Consider the following 21771-nt stretch of genomic DNA (forward strand, 5'->3'; position numbering starts at 1 on the left):
TGTCATGGGAGGATGTTGGGAAAAGCAATAGGAATAGGAGAGATATTGCTGGGTCGCAAAGGGGTGTTGGGAGAGGTGATTAGACCAGGAAAAGAGTCCTTTAAAGTCCAGAGGAGAACAGGATGGGATTTTGGCTTCTGGGATTTCCCCTCATCCTGTCTGAGAATTCCTGCCAGTAAGCATGACATGTATCTTGGCCAGAGCCAGCCACATAAAGATAATTTTGGGCAATGGGTTTCTTCTGTTGCTGCGTATATATTCATCATCACATTACAAATGGCCCAGCTGGCCATCTCCCATTCCAATTCTAACCCAACAAAAGGGCATTAATGAAGACTCCAATATGCAGTAATCATGTCCTACCTTCTTCCTTCTACTTCTTTGTCTCTGTGTGTATCACAATGAGGTCAAGAGTGAGAGCTTGGGGCCAGGGGGGAAAAATCGTAAGCACACTGCCATAGCACCCAGGTGCTTCTTTCACGAACAGTGGCATCTGATGGGCATCAACAACAGGAAGGGACCTCAGGCTCTGGCTTTACAACTCTGTTGAGCAGACTCTGATATCTCCAAAAGGACTGTCAACATGAGCCTTCAACATATAGCATCTTCAGTGGGTTTTTCACTTTAACTCTCTCACCTGCCAGTTTGCCACCTCAGTGCTGGCCAAAAGAGGGTGAAAAGGAAGAATATTAGTTCCTTAAAAATATCAGTATCTTTTCAACGTTCTCTGTTTTCCTTATGAAGCCCCAGGCATAGGCCATGATGAATGACTCTTTATCAAATAAGTTTACTAAGAGCCTCTGCCCAACATTGTGTGGTGATGGTCGGAGGGATGCAGCATCCCTGGTTCTTGAATGCTGGCGACATCCATGTGATGAACTCAAAGGGTGGGCAAAGTAGACATCTCCAAAAACAGTGTTGCTAAACAAGGAAAACAAAAGAAATCATTGGCAATGTTTGTTTGAATCAAATAAGCATGTGATGGACTGGAAAAACAGAAGGTCAGAAGTGAATGTGAATGGAATCGGAGGAGGTTTAGCCCACTAGACAGAGCCACATGACTCCTGGAAGGGGGAGCTGAGGCATCAGTAGAGAACTCTTGCCTGGGCACCAGGCTGGGCAAGTCTGGTATGAATGGATACTGCCGTCTTCCTGCTCTTAGAGCTTCTCGGGGCACTGGACTCAGAAAAGACCCTTAGAAATCATGGAGTCCAGGTTTCCATTCTTTATCACCAGCTCAGCTGGAGTGGAACCAACATGGGACTTGGGTTTAGATAACACTGGCTCTTTCATTACAAGTTAGATGGTCTTAGCAGGTCACTAAACTTCCTTAAGCCTCAGCTTCTAGAAGCAGGGCTAATAATATCTATTTCCCATAGTCATCATGAAGGTCAAGTGAGTTAGAAAACAATATACAAATGTTAGGTGTTGCTACTTATTGAGCATACAATGTATGCAAACCACAATGATGCCATTTTGCTGTGTGGTGATTTAAAGATGCCCTACAAGGAGTGCCTGGGTGGCTCAGTTGGTGAAATGTCGACTCTTGATCTTGGCTCAAGTCTTGATCTCAGGATCATGGGTTCGAGCCCCACATTAGGCTCCATGATGGAGTCTACTTAAAAAAAAAAACAAACAAAAAACCCCCAAAAAGATGCCCTACAGATGCTTGTCTGGAAGGGCAAAGAAGACAAATTTCATGAATAACTGCAATGATAGGCATGATCTGAGTTTGTGACTATGAAAAATAATTATATTCTTTGGAAAACTAAAGGCTTAATTTGATGATTGTACCTGTAGATCTGACCTCATTGGAAAAAGACTACCCAACATGAAACCACTATCATCAGGTACTAGGAAAACAGTAATTTCCCAGCAAGTTAGAAATAGAAGGAAATTAGCTGATCTTGATAAAGAGCATCTACAAAACAACGAAAGCTAACACCATACTAAATGATGACAGATTGAATGCTTTCCCTCATGACCCAGGAACTGCACTCTTGGGCATTTGTCCCAGGGAAATGAAAGCTGTCATAGCAGCATTATTCACATTAGCCAAAAAAAAAAAAAAAAAAAAAAAACAGGAACAGTCCAGATGTCCTTCATCAGGTGAATGGTCAGACGATGGTTACACCCACAGTGTGGAATACTACTCAGCAGTAAAAGGAATGAACTATTGATCCATGCAACAACTTGGATGTATCTCAAGGGGATTATGCAGAGTGAAAAAAAAAAGCTGGTTCTCAAAGGCTTCACGCTGTACGATTCCCTTTATGTAATACTTTGAAATGACAAAATTTTCGAGATGGAGAATAGACTAGTGGTTGTCAGGGGTTAAAGAGGAGTTAGGGATACAGGAGGGACATGGATGTGGTTCTAAAAGGGCAGTAGGAGAGATGCTTGAGGTAATGGAACTGCTTCATAACTTAACTTTGGAGGTATATAGAGGAATCTACATTTATGATAAGATGGTATATAACTAAACACACACACACGAATACAAGTAAAGCTGTAAAAATCATACAAATAAAGCTGTAAAAATCAACCTGTGGATTGTATCAGTGTCAATGTTATGTTAATATATTACACTATAGTTTTATAAGATGTTACCATTTGGGAAAGACTGGGTAAAGTGTACAGGGGAGCTTTTGTATTATTTCTTTCAACTGTATGTGAATCTACAGTTCTCTCCACAAAAATTTCAATTAAAAAATAATACTGTGGGGATTAGTTTTACAAACACCAGCTAAGGTAGGGGTTGTTTCAGGAAGAAACCAGAGACCTGTCATGTCAACCGTATTAGGATAACAGTAGGCTCTCGATGGAATTGGAGATGCTGGTGGTTTTAGAACTTAAAAAAAAAAAAAAAAAGCCTTGGTGGAAACTCTGCACTTGGTTTTGTTTGTTTGTTTTCCCTTTTGATACAGAGAAACAAGTAGTGTAGAGTGTTCTAGATCTAGAGAGTTATATAGGAAGATTCCAGCAATCTTCCTATATAACTGTGATATAACTGTGATATGATGAGAAGTAGACATATCAAGTGAGCACAGTTTGGCGCTGTCAAGGCCTCACAGTTATGTCTCATGAGAAGCAAAACTCATGCCTTAAATCTGTCCAATGAAGGAGATGAGTTAAAATTCATTACAGGGGATCCCTGGGTGGCTCAGCAATTTCGCGCCTGCCTTTGGCCCAGGGCGCAATCCTGGAGTCCTGGGATCGAGTCCCATGTCGGGCTCCCGGTATGGAGACTGCTTCTCCCTCTGCCTGTGTGTCTGCCTCTCTCTCTCTCTATGTCTATCATAAATAAATAAATCTTAAAAAAAAATAAAATAAATTACAGGCAGCTGAGCATACTAGGAGGGCAGTGTGTGTAATGCTCAGGAGCACAGTCTCAGGTGCCAGATGGCTTAGGTTCAAACCTTGGCCCTGACAGTCACTTTGTGACCTTGAGCAAGTGACTGAACTTCCTTGGGCTTCAGGTTCCCAATCTAGAAAATGGACAAGATACTAGAACCTACCTCTTAGATTGTTATCAAGAAGAAATGAGTTAATGCTTAGAATGGTGCCTGGCCCATTCATGCTTAATAAAAGTTTTCTGCTCTTACTCTTATTATCTTTCTAGAAAGATTGAGGAACACTGCCCACTGGTACAAGGCTAGATTCTCTTGAGCTCATCATGGAGCATCTTAGCCTTCTGCTGTGTTTCCCCATTTCCTTGGCCTGGGCTTCTGTCCTCCAGTCAGAAATCTCTAATCACTAGGAAGAGAAAAAAACAAAATGTCACCAGCTGATCATCTGTCTGAGAACAATTATTTTCCCACATGTGCAGATTTTTTCCAGCTCTAGGACTTGGCCATCTGGGACCTGTCTGGCCTCGTGGGTAATCCTCGAACTCCTCACGGCTGTGCTGGGTTCTCAAGGTTTAACCAACTACATGGTCCTTAAGAAACTAATATCCAAAATGCTAGAACGTAAACTACCAGCTCAGGAGGTAAAGGGCCCCTGCAGGTGCCCACTGGGGACTTAATGAAAAATGTGTATTAGTGAGCTCCACCCTATTCCTTTGGAACCTGCATGACTGGGCATATGGTCCAGGATCTCCGTGTTAAACAAGTTTCCACAGATGATTTAATGTGAAACATTTGTCTCGAGGGTTCTCCTCAGATGTCAGACTTTTTTCATCCTGCTAGCAAGCCTTCAAGGAAAAGGTGGATAGCAACCATAATGATCTTTATGTTTATGCACTTGCAAGTTCAGTCCTGAGAGGTGAGGTGTCTTAACCCAAGGACACTCGCATGAATGCCAGTGCCAGGGACATTGTCTTGAATCAGCTAGCTCAGAGGCTCTGAAACTGGCCAGCAATTTCTCTGCTAAAAATACTTTCCTCTTCCCTCCCAGATTCTCTAACGCCCTATAGAGTCAAGATCTAGGCCTATTAACTTTCCTGCCATTGCTGGTGTTTAGAGCTCCTACCTCTCCTGAATTATTAGGACCCCAGAGGAGCTCAGCTACTTTGGGTCCATCCCCTCCCCATCCATAAAGATGTCAGCCAGTTACTGACCATGGAGCCCATTCATCTGTTTGCAGTGAGGGAGCAGGTGCAGGTGTGGGCAGCAGCACTACTCTTTGCTGTTGGGGGGTGTAGAGAGCTGAGGGTAGAACCACCTGTTAACTCAGGGCTGTTTCATGTGTAAGTGAGAATAGACCCGAGCCCCTCTTCATGCCTTCCTTTAAGTCCACTTTTCTGGCTGCAAAGCTACTTTTTTAAAAATTTTTATTTATTTATGATAGTCACACAGAGAGAGAGAGAGAGAGAGGCAGAGACACAGGCAGAGGGAGAAGCAGGCTCCATGCCCCCGGATCCCAATGTGGGACTTGATCCCGGGTCTCCAGGATCGCGCCCTGGGCCAAAGGCAGGCGTCAAACCGCTGCGCCACCCAGGGATCCCTGCAAAGCTACTTTTGTCATATTCTCTGCATGTACCCACATGCTCCCAATAGAAAAAATACACCTTTGAAAAGAAAACTGATAGGTAATGCCAAGCATCAAACCTAGGTTTGGGTAACACTTGGAGCAAACGTGAGTTTATGTACACCCTCAATCATGAAACAAAAATGAGAAATCAAAAGAAGAGAGTTGTTTTCAGAACCCTGAATGCAATCATTTATGTGTGTAGAGGGGAAAACCAGCACTTTCATGGGTGGGTCATTGCAGTCCTGGATTTGGAGCCTCACAAGTATAATTTCTGTCATTTCACCACACAGGCCAAATTCCCATTGCTCTGCCATAGGAAGACCCTCTAAATCACCCACCACAATGTCTCTGACCTACTCTTGAAAATTTGCTTTTAAATCATGCTTTAGCTCTGTGTATGTATCACACACTGCATGTAGGACTCAAAATGGAGATTCTCTCCTGCGAATGTACATTGTTGCTGGGGAAACCATGTTTGACAAATGGTTTCCTAAAGAGCTAGCATTTATCAGAATCCGTTTCTGTGCCCAGCACTGTGTGAAGCATATAACATACATGAATTATCTCATTTTATCCTCACAAGAGTTCCCAGAAAATAGGTATTATTATCTCTATTTAATACATGAGAAGAATGAGGCCAAGGGAGATTAAGTAACATGCCCAACGGCCTGGGCTAGTAGGTGGCAGAGCTTGGACCACAGCCCAGGACTGTATCTCCAGATCCGCAATTGATGTTCAGCCAGGACACCCCAGAACTGGCACAATATTATGTGCCTCTTTGGTTTGGCTATGACCTGTTCCAGTTGTTAAATATTCTGAGTGTTACCTACATCCAGATTCAAATTCCATCCACTTTATTACTATGCCATTGCTCCTTAAAATAAAACTGAAAACCAAAGATTTTACCCACTTTTGAGAAATTTTCCCCCAAGTAATGTGATAGCCACTTCCTGAGCCCACCTCTCGAAGGAATAACCGGCACAGTGTATTAGTTTCCTAAGGTTGCCATAATAAAGCACCACAAACTGGCTTAAAATAACAGAAGGCTGTTGTTAACGGTTTTGGAGGCTAGGAGTCCAAGGTCAAGGTATGTAGGCTGGTTCTTTCTGAGAGCTGTGAGGGAGAGTCTGTTCCATGCCTTTCTCCTAGCTTCTGGTAGCCTAGTGTTCCTTGGCTTATAGATGGCCACCTTTTACCTATGTCTTTTCACATCGTCTTTCCTATATGTGTGTGTCTCTGTCCAAATTTCTCCTTTGTATAAAGAAGCCAACTGTATTGAATTAAGGCCCATTCTAGTGACCTCATGTTGACTTCGTTATCTCTGTAAAGACCTTTACTCCAAATAGGATCATATTCTAAGATACTGAGAATGAGGACTTCAACATCTCTTTTGGGGAGGACACAATTCAACCCGCAAAATGAGGCAACCTCCTTCTCCTGGCCCCAGTCTGGTCTTTCCTTCCCGCCCATCCAGCTCATTTTTCCCTTCTGGGCAGCGGGGCAACTATAGCGAATCAGTTGTAAGAAGAAAACCAATGGCTGCATGAACTTGTTCTTCCTCCTCTCATCCAGCTTCCCTTCATCTCATGCCAGTGAGTGGCATTTTGCCCAGGCAGTCACTATGCCTTGTGTGTACCAGGAAAAATAAAAACAAAGCAGGTGCCAGAGCCAGTAGAACCTGACATGTTTTAGCCTGAGGTCTCAGTGTGGCTACTTTGGGGAACGTCAAACATATGATTTCCACTGTCCCGAGTACATGACTGTGCAGCAGGGTTCTCAGTTGCTGATTCTCTAGCCTTTCCTACCATGGATTCCCTTTGTGGAGCTAAGGAAGACCACCAGCTCCTTTCATAAAACCATACCCTAACCACCCAAGATTCACAGTGGAAGATTCTCCATGTACAAAGGATCATTAGACATTTACAGCCCAATTCTTGCCCCCAAATTTAACTTTCTTTTTTTTTTTTTAAAGATTGATTTATTTATTTATTTATTTATTTATTTATTTATTTATTCAGAGAGAACAAGAGAGAGGCAGAGACACAGGCAGAGGGAGAAGCAGGCTCCATGCAGGAGGCCCGATGTGGGACTCGATCCCATGTACCCAGGATCACACCCCGGGCTGCAGGCAGCGCCAAACCGCTGCGCCACCGGGGCTGCCCCAAATTTAACTTTCTCCTGTAACTTTCACTGTCCACCATGTCTGTCCCCATTGCAAGCTTGGGGAAGGCTTTTCTCTTCTAGGACCTTTTCTCACCCATGACTGTAAGCTTCTCTGAATTCTTCATAGCTTGGCTGATTCCAAGCTGTAGCATTTATTTAAACACATTGAAAGTCCCAGAGACCAGAAGGTTAATAACATTTCTCTCAAAAGGGCTTCCAAATATGGTTGTCTGGAAGCCCAGGCCCATCTTCACATGTCCGCTGTGGACATGTCTCCCCATTTTGTACCCCTTCTGCCACCGAATGACTACATCTTTGAATCCAAATATATATACCCAAAGTTGAGGCCATACGTGAGAACAAGCTCCCTCTCCATCCAGCATGAGACCTGCCTTCCCAAATTCATAGCCTCCTCTGCTGAGACACTGACAGAGGCAGAGCTTACTTCCTTCTGGGAAGATCTTGCCCCAGAGCCTGGCCTTGGGAATCTCTATGCGAAACCAAAACCAAAACCAATACCAAAAACAGGCTCCATGTAGAGGGAAAATTGTCTTACAGAAACCCTTTTGATCACTACCCTACAAGTTCTGAGTGTCATCCCCAACAGAAGATGCCTCACCATAAGTAGTAGGGAGAACAGAATTCCTTTTGAAAGGGAACCAGTGAAACAATGTCGTCCTTCTATTACGTGGCCAGCATTTGTATTCATAGGCTGTTAGATTGAAATGGAGAGTAGAGATTATTCAGCCAAGTGAAGGTCCCCCCTTTTATAACTAGGAAACTGAGGCCCAGAAAGGGAAAGTGATTTTCATACTGTTGGCTAGTGGCAAAGGTGGGGCTAGAATTTAGCTCTTCTGATTCCCAGCCTAGTACTCTTTAAAATATTGATCCATTCCATATAGCAGAGCACATAGACTGTGTACATAAACCTTAATTCAAATACAGACTAGGTTACAACAATGTGGAATAAATTTCTGAATCATCAGTGAATCCAAAATGGCAGTCTAAGTAAGCCCTCTTGAATGAAGGGCTCTAACCACATGAATGTAACAGTGGAGGGAAAATATTTCAGAGGTTCCCTAATGCTAGTCAATTCTGTCTCCTAGATGCCTCTTAAACCTATGCCTCTCTCCTGTCTTTCTGCCTCCACTTGAATCAACCTAGAGAAACCATTTCATCATCTCAGAGTGACTAAGAATAAAGTCCTAGATCGTCACCATGGACCAGAGGGGTCTGGGTGTCCTGGTCTCCTCTTGTTTTTCCAACTTCCCTCCCTTTTACCCTTCCCTTCAGTCTCTCTGCTCCAGTCAGGCATGGTTCCTCAAAACTCCTTGAATAAGTCATTCTACCCCCCGCCCCCTGCTCCAACCTCTTTCTCTATTGGTTCTGCCTAGAAATCTTTTGCTCCTTTCCACCTAGATCACTGTCCCCCCACAGGACATTTTGCAATATCTAGACACATATTTTTGGTTGTCACAACTGGCATCTAGTAGATAGAAGCCAGGGATGTCATGGGGCATCCCCCTATTACAAAAAGTTCCCCAGCCTAAAATGTTTAGAGTGCTAAGGTTGAGAAACATTCAGTCTTCAGAGCCCTGCTTAAATACCGCTTCTTCTATGATGCCCTCCCATGATACTTTATGTTGGTTGAGGGCCCCTCCTCAGTATACTCCCTCTCTTCCCTTCTTCTCAGTCTTGGCACATGGGAATATTCGAGATAATAGAACATCTACCTTCCCCACCAGCCTATTAGCTCCAGGACAGAACGGAGCCTTCGGCTCAACACTGACCCCAGCACTCTGTACAGGGTCCCAGTGAAGTTAGCTATTGCTTTTTCACTTTGTCGACCCTGGAACACAGAGAAAGTTTACGCAGGTGATGTGGCTTTCACCAGGGGTTACATGGCTTTTGGAAGGCTTCAGGCACAGATCCACAGATACCCATGGTCAAGAGAATAGTCTGGAGATCCTGGCAGAAAGGGATAGATATCATAATTCTTCCACCCTACTTGAGTGACTTTGAGCAGGTTACTTAAATTCTCTGGAATGGGTTTCATCATCTACAAAAGAAGCATCAAAATAGAACCTGTTTCATAGTTACCGTGAAGATGCAAAGACATAGTACAAGTAAGGTACTGAGCACCACCTCTGACATAGGCTGAGGGATTAACCAGTGAGGGGAAGCAAGGGCAAGGGGATTATGTGACCACAGCCCATGGGCTCTGGGGAGTGGACATAGGGATGCAGAAGGAACATCAGGAGACTGCCAGGCAACCTCTCCTGAACTTTCTCCACTCTAAGGATGTGCCTATAAACATCCCATCTTACCTCTCCCTTGGGCTTGTTACATGAACCCCAAATAGTTCCCCACCCAAACTACAGGGGCATCTAAAAATCACCTATAGGTAGGGCTGAGGGTAGCTTTCCAGATTGTTTCTTACCGTCTCCATCTCAGACCCTCTTAAGAGCTCTGGCTGGCACCACAGGTGTCTTGCCTGGATTCCACCCCCGGCCCAGCTTTCAGGACGGCAGCCCATTTGGACCCAGGCTGACTCTAGATTTGTCCATCTTCCTGGACTCTGCCTGTGGTGTCAGCAGGGGCCCCACACCCTGCAACCTGCCTGGCCCCACCTCCCATGAGATCTGAAACCTGGTCCACCTCCAGGTATCACAGTTCCCACAGGATCTGGATCTACAAGGGAATTCAAAACATTTTCAATAAAGGATTCCCAGAATTTGATGGCTAGCCTTTCTTTTCCCCTGGGAGAGGAAGATCTTTTCCATTTCCAGGCCTCTTTGCTTCCTTTCCCCCACCACCCCACCCTCATTTTAGGCAATTGAAAGCTGTTTTTAAAAGAAATGAAGGCCCATTTCCTATACTGCTCAGGTCAGCAAACAGAAGTGTCTGTCTGAAGATGGACAGGAAGAGGTTTGCCCTGCCTGGGCAGAGAGGACACCAGATGCGGCACATGGAAGCCCAGACAGGAAATCCTTTAGTTCTGGGATCAGGTGTTAGAGCTGAGTCCCACACAGGTAGCAGTGAGATTGCTGCACAAGAACCTCTTGACAGAAACCCCTTCCCATCCGCAGAGCTGTGTGGAGCCCCAGGGTGGGCTCCAAGGGCTTGGGGGTGGGAGGGGTCCCCACAGCGGAGGGAGGGGAGGAGAGGAAAGAAAGGGAACTGGTGGCATCGGCTCAGTGGGATGGACTCTCGGCTGCCAGCCCATCCGGGTTTTCTGTGACCACAGATGCCCACGCCCAAGGAGGGTAGCAGCCTATCACTTCTGTCTATTTATTTGGTTTTCTCCCTTGGGGCCTGTGAAACCTGATGGGTCAGTTTCTAGATCTGGGCTGATTCTCTTGCACTTCCTGGTTCTCACACCTTCAACTTCAGACTGTGTGGTTCACCTCCCCCTCAGTCGGCAAAAAGGATGTGGGTGGGTATTTTTTTCTTGCCCAAAATGTCCAATGAAAGGTCTGATCTCCTAATCAGCAATTCTTATCTCTGGGAGTTATTTAAAGGATCAAAACAGCTGAAGTTAGACCTCTGAAGATTTAAATCAGTGACTTGCTTCTATCCCAAAGAGAGAACGGCTCCTTCCACGTGGGAGGAATCTGAGCACAGGGAGCGGGCATCAGCCTTCTCTCCCACCACCCAGTCTGGTCTTGGCGGGAAGAGCACTTTCGCCTCCTACGTCTCTCTCTCTCTCTCTCTTAAAAAAGATTTTATTTATTTGAGAGAGAGAGAGAGTGAGCATGAGCAAGGGAAGGAGCAGAGGGAGAAGCAGACTCTCCACTGAGCAGGGAGCCTGACGCAGGGTTCGATCCCAGGACCCCAGAATCATGACCTGAGCCTAAGGCAGACAGACACTTAACCTCAACCAACTGAGACACCCCGGCACCCATGCCACCTATGTCCCTTTTTATTCACTTCGAAGAAGCAGACAAGTGCCTTTCCCTGCCTTTCCCCCTCCTCCTTTCTAGTAATCCTTCCAATGTGTATAACACAATCTTTGCTCAATCCCTACTAACCATGTGTGTGATCACATGGAGGGGTACGTAGCTCAGGGCGGGGAGTTGGGGGAAGTAGGGGAGGCCACTGGGCACACAGGGGAAGAGGGCATCACTCTCCAGGGTCTCGCGAGCTTCCTGGCCCCGTAGCTGATTGCTGGTGAGAGAAAGCTTCAACAAGAGATGATTTACTCCAAGGTGGCTGATAGAAAATAGGAAGGGTCCCCACCATGGGTCCCTGCCAGCCTCAGCTGGCCATCTTTTTCCTGTGTTTCTTCCCATCGTGTCACCCCTGTGTACTTCCGTCTTCTGTCCAAACTTCTCCCTTATCTTAGTCTGTTTGGGCTGCTATGACAGTAGCAGAGACTTAGGAGGCTCAAACCAAACTATTTCTCACAGTTCTGAAGGCTAGAAAGTCCAAGATCAAGGTAGTAGATTTGGAGTCTGGGGGGAATCTGCTTCCTGGTTCATAGACAGTCGTCTTCTTACTGTGTCCTCTCATGGCGCAAGGGAAAGGGAGCTCACTAAGGTCTTTCTTAAAAGAGCGCTAATCCCAATCATGACAGTTCAGCCCTCATGACCTACTCACCGTGAGAGTGGTGGGGAGAAGCAGACTTCCTGCTGAGTGCAGAGCCCAATGACACAGGCCCCATCCCAGGTCACAGGTCCCATTCCAGGTTGCAGGCCCCATCCCAGGACCCTGAGACCATGACCTGAGCCAAAGTCAGACGCTTAACCGACTGAGCCACCCAGGCGCCCCTATAGTGAAGATGCCACTCATATTGTATTCGGACCCATTCCAACAACCTTACTTTAACTTGATTATCTTTTTATAAAGATCCCGTTTCCAAATAAGGTCACATTCTGATCTGGGAGTTAGGATCCAACACATCTTTTTGGAGAGGACACAATTCAACCTATAATACAAGGCTAAATAATTCACTCAAGGTCACACAGCTTGAAGGTGGGTCCCAGACCCTGGTTTATTTGATGACAGATCCCATGGCATGTACCCCCAGCATAAAGCCCCAACACTACTAAATCTTTTCTGGGCAGGGAGAAAGACCCACAGAAAGACAATGAGAGTCTGGCGTGCTGATAGCATTTTCCCTTCTCTCTCCCTGCGTCCATAGCGTGCCTGCTCCAGGCTGAGCTGGTGAATTACGAGCGAGTCAAGGAGTATTGCCTCAAAGTCCTGAAGAAGGAAGGAGAGAACTTTAAGGCCCTTTACCGGTCCGGTGTGGCCTTCTACCACCTGGGAGACTATGACAAAGCACTCTACTACCTGAAAGAAGCGAGGACTCGACAGCCAACAGGTAAGGTGGCAACTGCTGTTTTTGTACCACCAGTCTCCTCTGGCAGCTCCAAAGGCCTTCCCGTTGTGGTGCATGCTGTCATGGCCAGCAGGGCCAGGCGTGGGCCGGGACCTGAAATGAGGAGAGTCAACAGTCCATGCATCTGCCTGGGGTCCGGGTCCCGGGGGGCTTGCGTACCCCTTTTCAGAGAGAATAGGGAATTCTTTGTGTTTTTTTTCCAATCCAGAATCCAGCTTTCTCCACTTAATAACTACATATTGAATTCTTAGGTGCCGTGATTTGTGCTGGGCACCAAGGACATAGATGAGAAGATGGAGCCCCTAACTTGTAAGGATCTCACATTCCAGTTGGCAGGACAGAATAGGAATGGCTACTCTTGGTGCTAAGCTTAGCATCTTCTAGAAGGCATGCTCTGACTTCTCTGGTCAGGTCCCGTTTCTTAGAGTCTGCATTACCTGGACCGTTCACTCAAAGTCATATCCACCAGCTCAGCCATTCATTCATTCCACAGACATTTATGAGCAGGGTCATAATCATGGTCGGGGTCATTATCATGGGTCAGGAACTATTCTAGGGGCTGGGTAGATAGCAGTGAACTAAAGGAAGCTCCCACTTTCGAGAAGTTTATGTTATATCGGAGGCAGATGGGCAGTAAACAAACAGAGAGATAGATAATGTTACAGTTAGCCGTGGTAAGTGCTAGGAAGAAAATAAAGCCGAGTAAAAGAGTCAGGAGTAAAGGGGCTGCTGTTTTAGGCCAGGTGGTCAGGAACAGCTTCTCGGAGGAGGTAATATTTATTTATTTATTTAATATTAATTAATTTTAAAGATTTGTATTTATTTATTCATGAGAGACACACATAGAGAGAGAGGCAGAGACACAGGCAGAGGGAGAAGCAGGCTCCATGCAGGGAGCCCGATGTGGGACTTGATCCTGAGACTCCAGGATCATGCCCTGGGCTGAAGGTGGCACTAAACCGCTGAGCTACCCGGGCTGCCCTCAGAGGAGGTAATATTTAAACAACGAGTGTGACTTGGTGTTACCATTGTTATTCACAGAGGTGATTTTTTTTAAATGTAATTATCCTTCCAAGAAGAATTTAAGAACTTCAGGATCAGTTTGCAAAATATCCGAATGTCTACTCATTTCTATATCCTTAACGAATGCCCATATCTTTGTTTTTATGTGTCATCGATTTGTTCTATGTTCTACATAAGCAACTTGAGGACTGAGCACTGGACTCATTTAACAGAATTTTCTTGAACACCTCCTATATATGCCAGCACTGTTCTGGATGCTACACCTGGCATTTTTGAGTATTAGCCAGCATTCATTTCTGCTTCCCAAAGTATAACATGCCAGGCAGCCCCGTAACCCTCATATTCGGGTGTGTGTAGAGCTAGGCCACTGACCCAGCCATGCCCTACTCACTAATTTAATGCCTAGAGTTGGAGGAAACACCTCCGTTTCTGGTGAGGTGGTTGCCTGACCTTACTGATAAGGACAAAACCAAGACAAGGAAGCAAAGTCATTTTAAACTCTTCAACTAAAAAAATTTACATTCAATTAATATTTATTGCTCATGGCATGAAGCCCTTTTAGACTTTTCTGGTCTGATCCTCACAGCAGTTTTATGAAGAAGGTGCTATGCTCCCCCGGAGAGGCAGGCTGCAGAGTCCGCTGCACCACTTAACCGTGCGTCTCCCTGGCGTCTCACTCTCCCCGAGGGCTCAGTTCTCCCTTCTGTCCCGGCCAGGATGAGGCTCCGTACTTGCAGGATTGTGATGAGGTTAAGTAGGGGATGAAGGTAACAAGCACAAAGTGGATGTTCAGAAATGGAGGCTCGGAGAAGTGGGCGACGTGCCTGAGGTCGAAGCCCAAGCAGGGTCCCCACCGGCTGCGCACATGGAGCGCCACTGGGGTATAGGCTGCTACAGCGACGGAAGCCAGAGTCCCGCCCTCCTCTCCTAACTGTCTGCCCCCTGGGACCCAGCGACTGCAGCTGGTAGGGGGCGGTGGAGGAGAGGGCCGGAGTCCTGGCGGCCCCCTCCCGTGCCTGGACCCAGCGGGCCACCATCTGCAGACGTACGTCCAACCCGACTCTGCGTAGACCCAACAGTTGCCCCCACGGGTGTTCCCTAAGGTGTTCTCTCTCCTCGCAGACACCAACGTGATTCGGTACATCCAGCTGACGGAGATGAAGCTCAGCAGATGCTCCCAGAGAGAGAAGGAAGCCATGTAACAGCACCTCCCTGGAGCCGGAGCTGGAGCCGGAGCTGGAGCTGCAGCCGTGCGCCAGGGCGGGGACCTCCAGGCGGCCCCTGGTGAAGGGCCTCTCCTGGGGTTTGTTCCCTTCTCCCCGTTTCTTCCGGCTCCTCCTTCTTCCTCCTGCTGCCCTCAACAATCTGTCCGCTCCCTGTGTGAAAAGGAGACGTGCAGATTTGGGGTCTGGCGGGTGGCCTGCCATGGAGACTCCCCCTCTCTGGTAGGGAGTCCGCTGCAGAGAGGGACCTAACTTCTTCAGGGACAGCTGGAGAGGACTCTTACTCGGGCTGAGCGTGCTGTTGCAGCTTTGACTTTGGCCAGTGCTTCCGACAGAGACAGAGCCCGACAGGTACAACCACCCCAGAGGCTGCGGCCCACGGGCCGGATCCCTCCACACCTTCCGGACACACCAGAGCATCTCAAGGCAGCCGTGACAAATCCAGGGATGAGACAAACACCAGAAGCATTGGTGTTTGTGAATTTGTACACTGGATTCCCCACGCCCAGCCCCGGTAACCTCACCCCCTGCCTCCCTCCCTCCACTTGTTGTCTCGCCCCTGCTGGCTTCTCCCCCACTCGGGGATCTGAGACTGCCAGGATTCACATGCCATTGAAGCCCACTCTCAGTGCCCTCTGGTGACCACACATACCATCTCCCCGTGCTCCCACCCAGCAGGCAGCTGTGACAGCGGAGGGGCAGGGTGAAGCGGGCCAAGGCCTGAGCGCGTACACAGGTGACGCAGGGGAGGGGAGAGGACATCTAGGGGAAGGAGCATTGTATAGCCTGGGGCTTTGAACTGTGGACTGAGTGAGTGTAAATAAAAATAAATTAACAGGCAGCAATTCCTGTCATTTCTGTGGGAAGCAGCCCGCTCCCTCACTGTCACTCCCTCCCCCAACTCTGAGTCAGAGCTACTTACAGCCAGGCAGGACGGGGCTACCCCCAAAGCAAGGGGCCATTTGTCCAGTGGTAAACAATGTTGGCTGCTGCCTTTGTGCATTAGAGTGGGCTGGCGTTGTGGAGACTGCCCAGGGACTTGGCTTTGTGGGAACTTGTACAGCCTCCCTTTGATGAAATTATCTGGACTCAATATCTCGCACATAGAATGTGTTCAACAAATATTTGTTGAATGAATAAGTTATACTGCAGACTGGCTCTCCTGCCTTAAACTAATTTTATCCCAGCCTAGTCTCCTGATATCTATGCTCTTTACGCTCTGCCATGTTGCTTCAGTCAAATACGAAACATTTACTGAGGGCTTATTGTTTGCCTATCATTGTGCAATACGCCGTGGGACATAGGATGTAGTCCCGGTCTTTAAGGAGATGGAACAGTTGAGAAATACTCATATGAGATTATCACCAATGACACCTTTAATTTATATGATGCTTTAAATTTTTCAAAGCACTTTCGTGTATTTTTTTGTGTGATTAGTGAGACAATATTGTACAAATTAAAATATATACAGATGCAATAATGTTAATAGTTAGCATTTATTAAATGCACTATCCTCAGACCCTTACATGTATAATCTCATTTCTTTCCTGCTATTACCCTGTGAGATACTATTCCCATTAGGTGGATAAGGAAACTGAAAACCAGAAACATTAACTCTCCCAAGGTTATATGGCCTTAAGTGACATAGCTAGGGTTTGAACCAGGTCTGTCTGACTCCAGAGCTCTAGCTACTAACTATGCTAAAGTTAGCTGCTGCTCTACAAAGTATTATATTGAGCCGTTACAATCACTGGAGAGCAGGACAGTGCATATTAAGTTGAAGAGCCTTGACTATGCGAATGATGATACGTGGGCTGCCTCTGTATTTAGCCCAAGGTTAAAAAAGATCCCTAACACCAGACTCGCTAGTGGTCAGGGCAGTGACAGGCCAGGAAAAAGACAACTGAGACCTAGAAGTTATTTCTGTGTATTATTCATTCTACTTTCTGATGTCAGCGCCTATCCAAACCCACCTAGAGGTTCCCCACCCCCCCCCCCCAGCATTGGGGAAGGTTCACAATTATAGGTAGAGATTGAAAAGAAACACAAAGTTAATTATGGGTTCTTTGTGTAATCAGAGGTTCTACCTCTGCAGGAGTTAATCACTGCTGAGGGACCCAGAAGCCAGCAGTCCAGGTTATATTCACATAGCTCCTGAAAGGCTTCCAACGGGGCTTCAAGAAGGTGCTAGAAATATCCAGGGGCCCACAGTTGCTTGCCTATAGCTTACTTCTGGGGAAGAGGAAAAGGAAAATGCTGTTATAGCTGCCACATTCTCCCCACCCCTACCATATCCTTCCCTCTGCTCTCTTCTTCCAGAATGGTTCCACACGTCCCCCACTCAGAACCCTCCTGCAGCATACATAGCATAGGCAGATGTGCAAACCTCCCCTGCCCCTCCCCCGCTCCCAAGCCTCCAGCCCAGAAAGCTTGTGAGTTGACAAACTGCTTGTCAGGGTCTGAAGGATGAGGATGAGGTAGGTCAGAGGCGGACTGCAGAACCAGTTCAGAGTAATAGGGTTTCCTTTGGTCTTCATACCATCAGGAAAGATCAGGCTATTCCCAAGATGGAGCAAGAGAGAGGTCTTGCCTCAGCTAGTAAATTGAGGCAGAGCTGGACAGATGGGGATAAGTTTGTCAACATCCCTCTACAGAGAAAGGTGGAAAACCAGCACCAGGTGAGGACAACCCTGGGCACAGGCCATCTGCCCATCTGGTGGTTCACTTACACATGCTTACTGGAATCCATTCACTGTGACCCAAAGTTAAGTGATCCCAAAGTAAAAAGTTGCCTGGGGGGTATTGTTCGATATTTGGGGTGGAGTGATTGAATTTGCTGTGTTTGTCCATCAGAGACTTCAGAAAGCTGTTAAGCAAAATCAAGTCTATTCACCTCAGCAGACCTTCCAGCTTCCTGTTTCCCATCCCTCTCCAAAACAGGGACTGTGATTTAATTACACGCTTTGTTTGCAGATGTCACTGCTGAACTATACCTGGAGCACTAATCCTGGAATTGACCTGCTTTGTCATCTCCTGCTTGGACTTTTGTGATAGACTCTCTGGGGAAAAAAATTATACTTTTCTTGCTATTGTCATGAAAGCTTCACATGTGTATTGTAGAAATTTTAGTGGGGGGAAGAAAAAGACAAACCCCAACCCGTCATCCTATCACCCAAGACAAACATTGCTATTCTTTTGGACTTATTTTTCAGTTCTTTTTGGTATAAATGTACACATGCCATGCAGTTTTGTTTTGCTTTGTTTTTACAAAAACTGGATTACACTGTATATACTCTTTAGTAATTTACTTTTCAAAATGTGTATTTATATTTTAGATATGTAGTACATACACAGATACAAAATTCAAAAAGGACAAAAAGCCCTACAGTAAGAAGTAAATCTCCTTCCCACCCTGTCTGCCAGCATCTAGTTTCCCTCCAATTACTTGTACTGTACATCCTTCCAGAAACATTTATGCATTTTCAAATATATGTGTATATATTCTTTTGTCACAAATGGTAGCATATCAGACACACTTTTTGCACCTTTTGCTACTTCACTTACTATATCATGAGCGAAACATTTTTTGTGCGTCTCTCAAACTTTTTCAACAGCATCCTCATTATGCGGATAGACTCTCATTTTGTAATTGGTCTCCTTCTAGTGATTATTTCATTTGTTCCCATTCTCTATTGTAAATAATGTTGCAGCAGACATTCTTATAGCTAAATTTTGCACACACCTATGGCTATTTCCTTGGGATAAAATCCAAGAAGGAAATTGCTTGGCTATCTTTAAGAATTTTGATATATGTTGCCAACCGCCCTCAGAAAGTTTGTACTAAACTTTACACTCTCCTATTTTCAGGCTTGAGAGTGCCCTGTTCCCTGCAACCTCACTAACAGTGGGTATTGTCACTTACCAAATCTTTACCAGTCCGGTATGAAAATAATAGTATGTCAATGTTATTTGAACTCACACTTCTTTGACTATTAGTGAATAACATCCTCAAATGCCTACTGACCATTTGTACTTGTTTCTTTGTGATTTTTCTATTTATTTGATATTGGTATGTTTACCTTTATTATCAATATGTAATTTTATTAAGAATATTATTTTTGTCAAGAAACATTGCAAATAATGCTTTCCAAGTGCTTTGCTTTCAAATTTTGTTTATGGTGCTTTTTGACACACATAAATTCTTAATTCTGCAATTAATTTGTATCTCTGTTGCCAGCTCCTTCTGTCTATGGTTCACCCTCTTGTTTCCGTCAGAGTTCCCCTTCTAAAACACAATCTCATTATGTCATCCACAGCTTAAACATCTTTAGTGGCTCCTCACCATGTTTAGAATAAAGGCCTAAGCTCAGCATAACACACAGGTCCTCCATGTAATTTCTCCCACTGACTCTTCCAGGCTCCCCTCCTGATCCTCTTCCAAAAGTACCCTGCAATCCACTGTTGCACAACCCCTTGAGATTCCCCAAACCCATTACTCTGGGTCTCTGGGCCTTTCCATGCTGTTCCCTCTGCCTAGTTGGCCAAGTTTTCAAGCAGTTGGCATCACTGCTTGAAAGCTTTCCTTGACCCCATGGTCTGTACTCCCAAAGCAACATGAACCTGCCTCTACCTAGCATTTGCTACAAGGAATTGGAACTTCCTGTTTATGTTTGTCTTGTCTGCTACCTAGATGTTCCTCAAGGCAGACACTGGGGTTTATTCATTCTTTGCAGCCAGAATGCTGAGCACAGTGCATGACACACAGTAAATGCTCAATAAATGCTGAGCCCTGAACTTGGAATAGAATGAACAATGGATTCAGTGGCAAATGTTACTTGGAGAAAATGCAGGCTTGGACTGGCTCTGTGCTTCTGAGAACCAAGAAGCCCTGGGAGACTTGGGTTAAGAGAAGCCACGTGCTCCAGGGCTGTGCTTTCCAGAACATCAGAATTACTTGAAGTGGCTTTTTAAAAATACATAATCTCAGCCTCTGCCTTAGATCCATTGAATCAGACGCCCACGGATAATACTCAAGATACATACTATAGCTTTTTTGACTTCCTAAAGTGTTTCTGACAACCAGCGAAGTGAAGGAATGCTGTGAGGTAGACCAGCTGACAAATCAGAGCACTCAGCTCCACCATTTTTAAACACGTGATTTCCTGGAGTGGACGGATGGAGCTTTGTTTGAATACCAGCTTTGACATCCACTAGCTGTGTGACCTTGAGGCCATTGCTTGACTTTTCTGATCCTCATTTTCCTCCCGCATATATGAGAATAATTTTATATTCTTTAAAAGGCCATTGGGAGGATTAAGAAATAACTGCCTCCTAGCTCAGTACCCTGCACAGAATAAGCACAGGATAAACATTCTTTTCCCTTCTCCTCCTGAGCCCCAGGTTCCTCAGTGATGTTATGGCTAATATCTTTACGTTCATCCTCCATTCTCCCACCCAGCACTCTAGAAGGAAGGAACTTCCTGTAGGCCCTCAGAGGACTCTCTCATCAAACAGGATGAGTACTTGGTTAGGAGGTTGGGGCAGAGGAAGACACATGCTCTCTCACATGCACTCTGCTAACATGTCAGAGACTCCACAACAATCAGATGGAATATATCTGCTGGTATGCAGAACCAAGTGTCTTCTAGTCACACCCAAAGATCAACCCAGTTTTCTTCCTGTGGTTCCATGCAGAGGCCAGTGGCTGCTGGGCTGCAGGAGGAAGGTGACCATCAGGAAAGAGTAGTCATAGCCTGTTTCCTCCCAATGCCCTGGGATCCTACTTATATGCCTCAGGGCAGGAAAGACAAAACTGGCTGTAAGGCTGAAACAGCTGATCTGCAGCTGCTCTGATGAAGGTGCCCCTGTATCTTGCTCCTAATACCTACTTGCCCTCTCCACCCAGCCCAGGGCGGGCCACATAGCCAGGGAAAATACATTCAGCCCATCAGGCATGACAGAGTTCAAATTACCAAGTCAGCATGAAAAGTCCCACTCTAAATGGACCGAAATTGGATTCTATTAAAAACCACACTCAGTGAGGCCCTTGGCTATTAATATTTGTGAAGACATGGAGGAGGGGGAGGGGGAGGAGGCCCCTGCAAAAGGTTGGGGATCTCAGCTGTTCAATTGAATTGCTTGTCTGGAAGCAAGCCTGCAGCTGAAAGCAGTATGCCCTGTTTTCAGCATCTCACAGCAGATTAGGGCTGGGAAGAATCTTAAAGCTCACTAGTTTAACCTTTCATCTTACCTCTGAGGGATCAAGTCCCAAGAAGGTAAGTATTCAAGGTCGCACAGCTCGTCAGTAACAAAGCCAGAACTGGAACGAGGTGAGTTTACTGACAACAAATGTAATATTCTGTCCCCGAGGCCAAAATACACTTAAACAACACCTATCTTTAAAAAAAAAAAAAAAAAAAAAGTGATTCTGTAAAATTATTCTCTTCTAGAGAAAGAAGGAACAGAGCACCCATTCACATTCATTTATTCATTGCCTCACTTGTCAAAGGTTAATAAAGTATTTTCTCTGCTTGAGAAGCTCAGAGTCTGTAGAGAAGGAAGAAAAATAAACAGGCAACTTCAAATCTGTGTAATAAATGCTACAAAACACCAAGGGCATAGAAGGAAGAGGCATCTTTATCAATCCTGGAAGATCAGTGAAGACTTTCCTGAGTGGGTACCAATTGGTAGAGCAGAATAGGTGAGAGATGAGTGAATGTCAAGGTCAATGGCAAGGCTCTGCTACTCCTTTTCTTGGATGTAACATAAAAGGATTTGAGACAGTCATCATGACCTACCTATCTTTTCTTACCCCTTTCCTAGTTTTTCAAGCCTGGGCTCAGGCAATGTCACTTTTACCATTTATGTAGGCCCAAGGGCTGAGAAGTCACAGAAGACCTTGCAGGTTATACCCGATTAAATCCCCTCTGTGTGGAACAAGGACAAGTGACTACACATGTTGTCTCTGATTGCAGTCAGAAGCTCTTTAAGACTAGTGATTTCCATAATAGGCAAAAATTCTACACAAAGTTTCACAAATGTAGC

At 45.7% G+C, this 21771-nt stretch overlaps 1 protein-coding gene across 1 annotated transcript in view; it reads left to right on the forward strand.

Moving 5' to 3' along the window:
• The window catches only part of TTC9 (tetratricopeptide repeat domain 9), a 33877-nt gene extending 14932 nt beyond the window's left edge, over window positions 1–18945 (forward strand). The window contains exons 2-3 of the mRNA XM_072839120.1: window positions 12281–12463; window positions 14627–18945. Coding sequence (XP_072695221.1) covers window positions 12281–12463; window positions 14627–14706 — 263 coding nt within the window. The 3' untranslated portion in view covers window positions 14707–18945. The remainder of the gene's footprint in view (window positions 1–12280; window positions 12464–14626) is intronic.
• The last annotated feature ends 2826 nt before the right edge of the window (window positions 18946–21771 follow it).

The sequence above is a fragment of the Canis lupus genome, chromosome 9 (assembly GCF_048164855.1).
Source record: "Canis lupus baileyi chromosome 9, mCanLup2.hap1, whole genome shotgun sequence".
Lineage (NCBI taxonomy): Eukaryota > Metazoa > Chordata > Mammalia > Carnivora > Canidae > Canis > Canis lupus.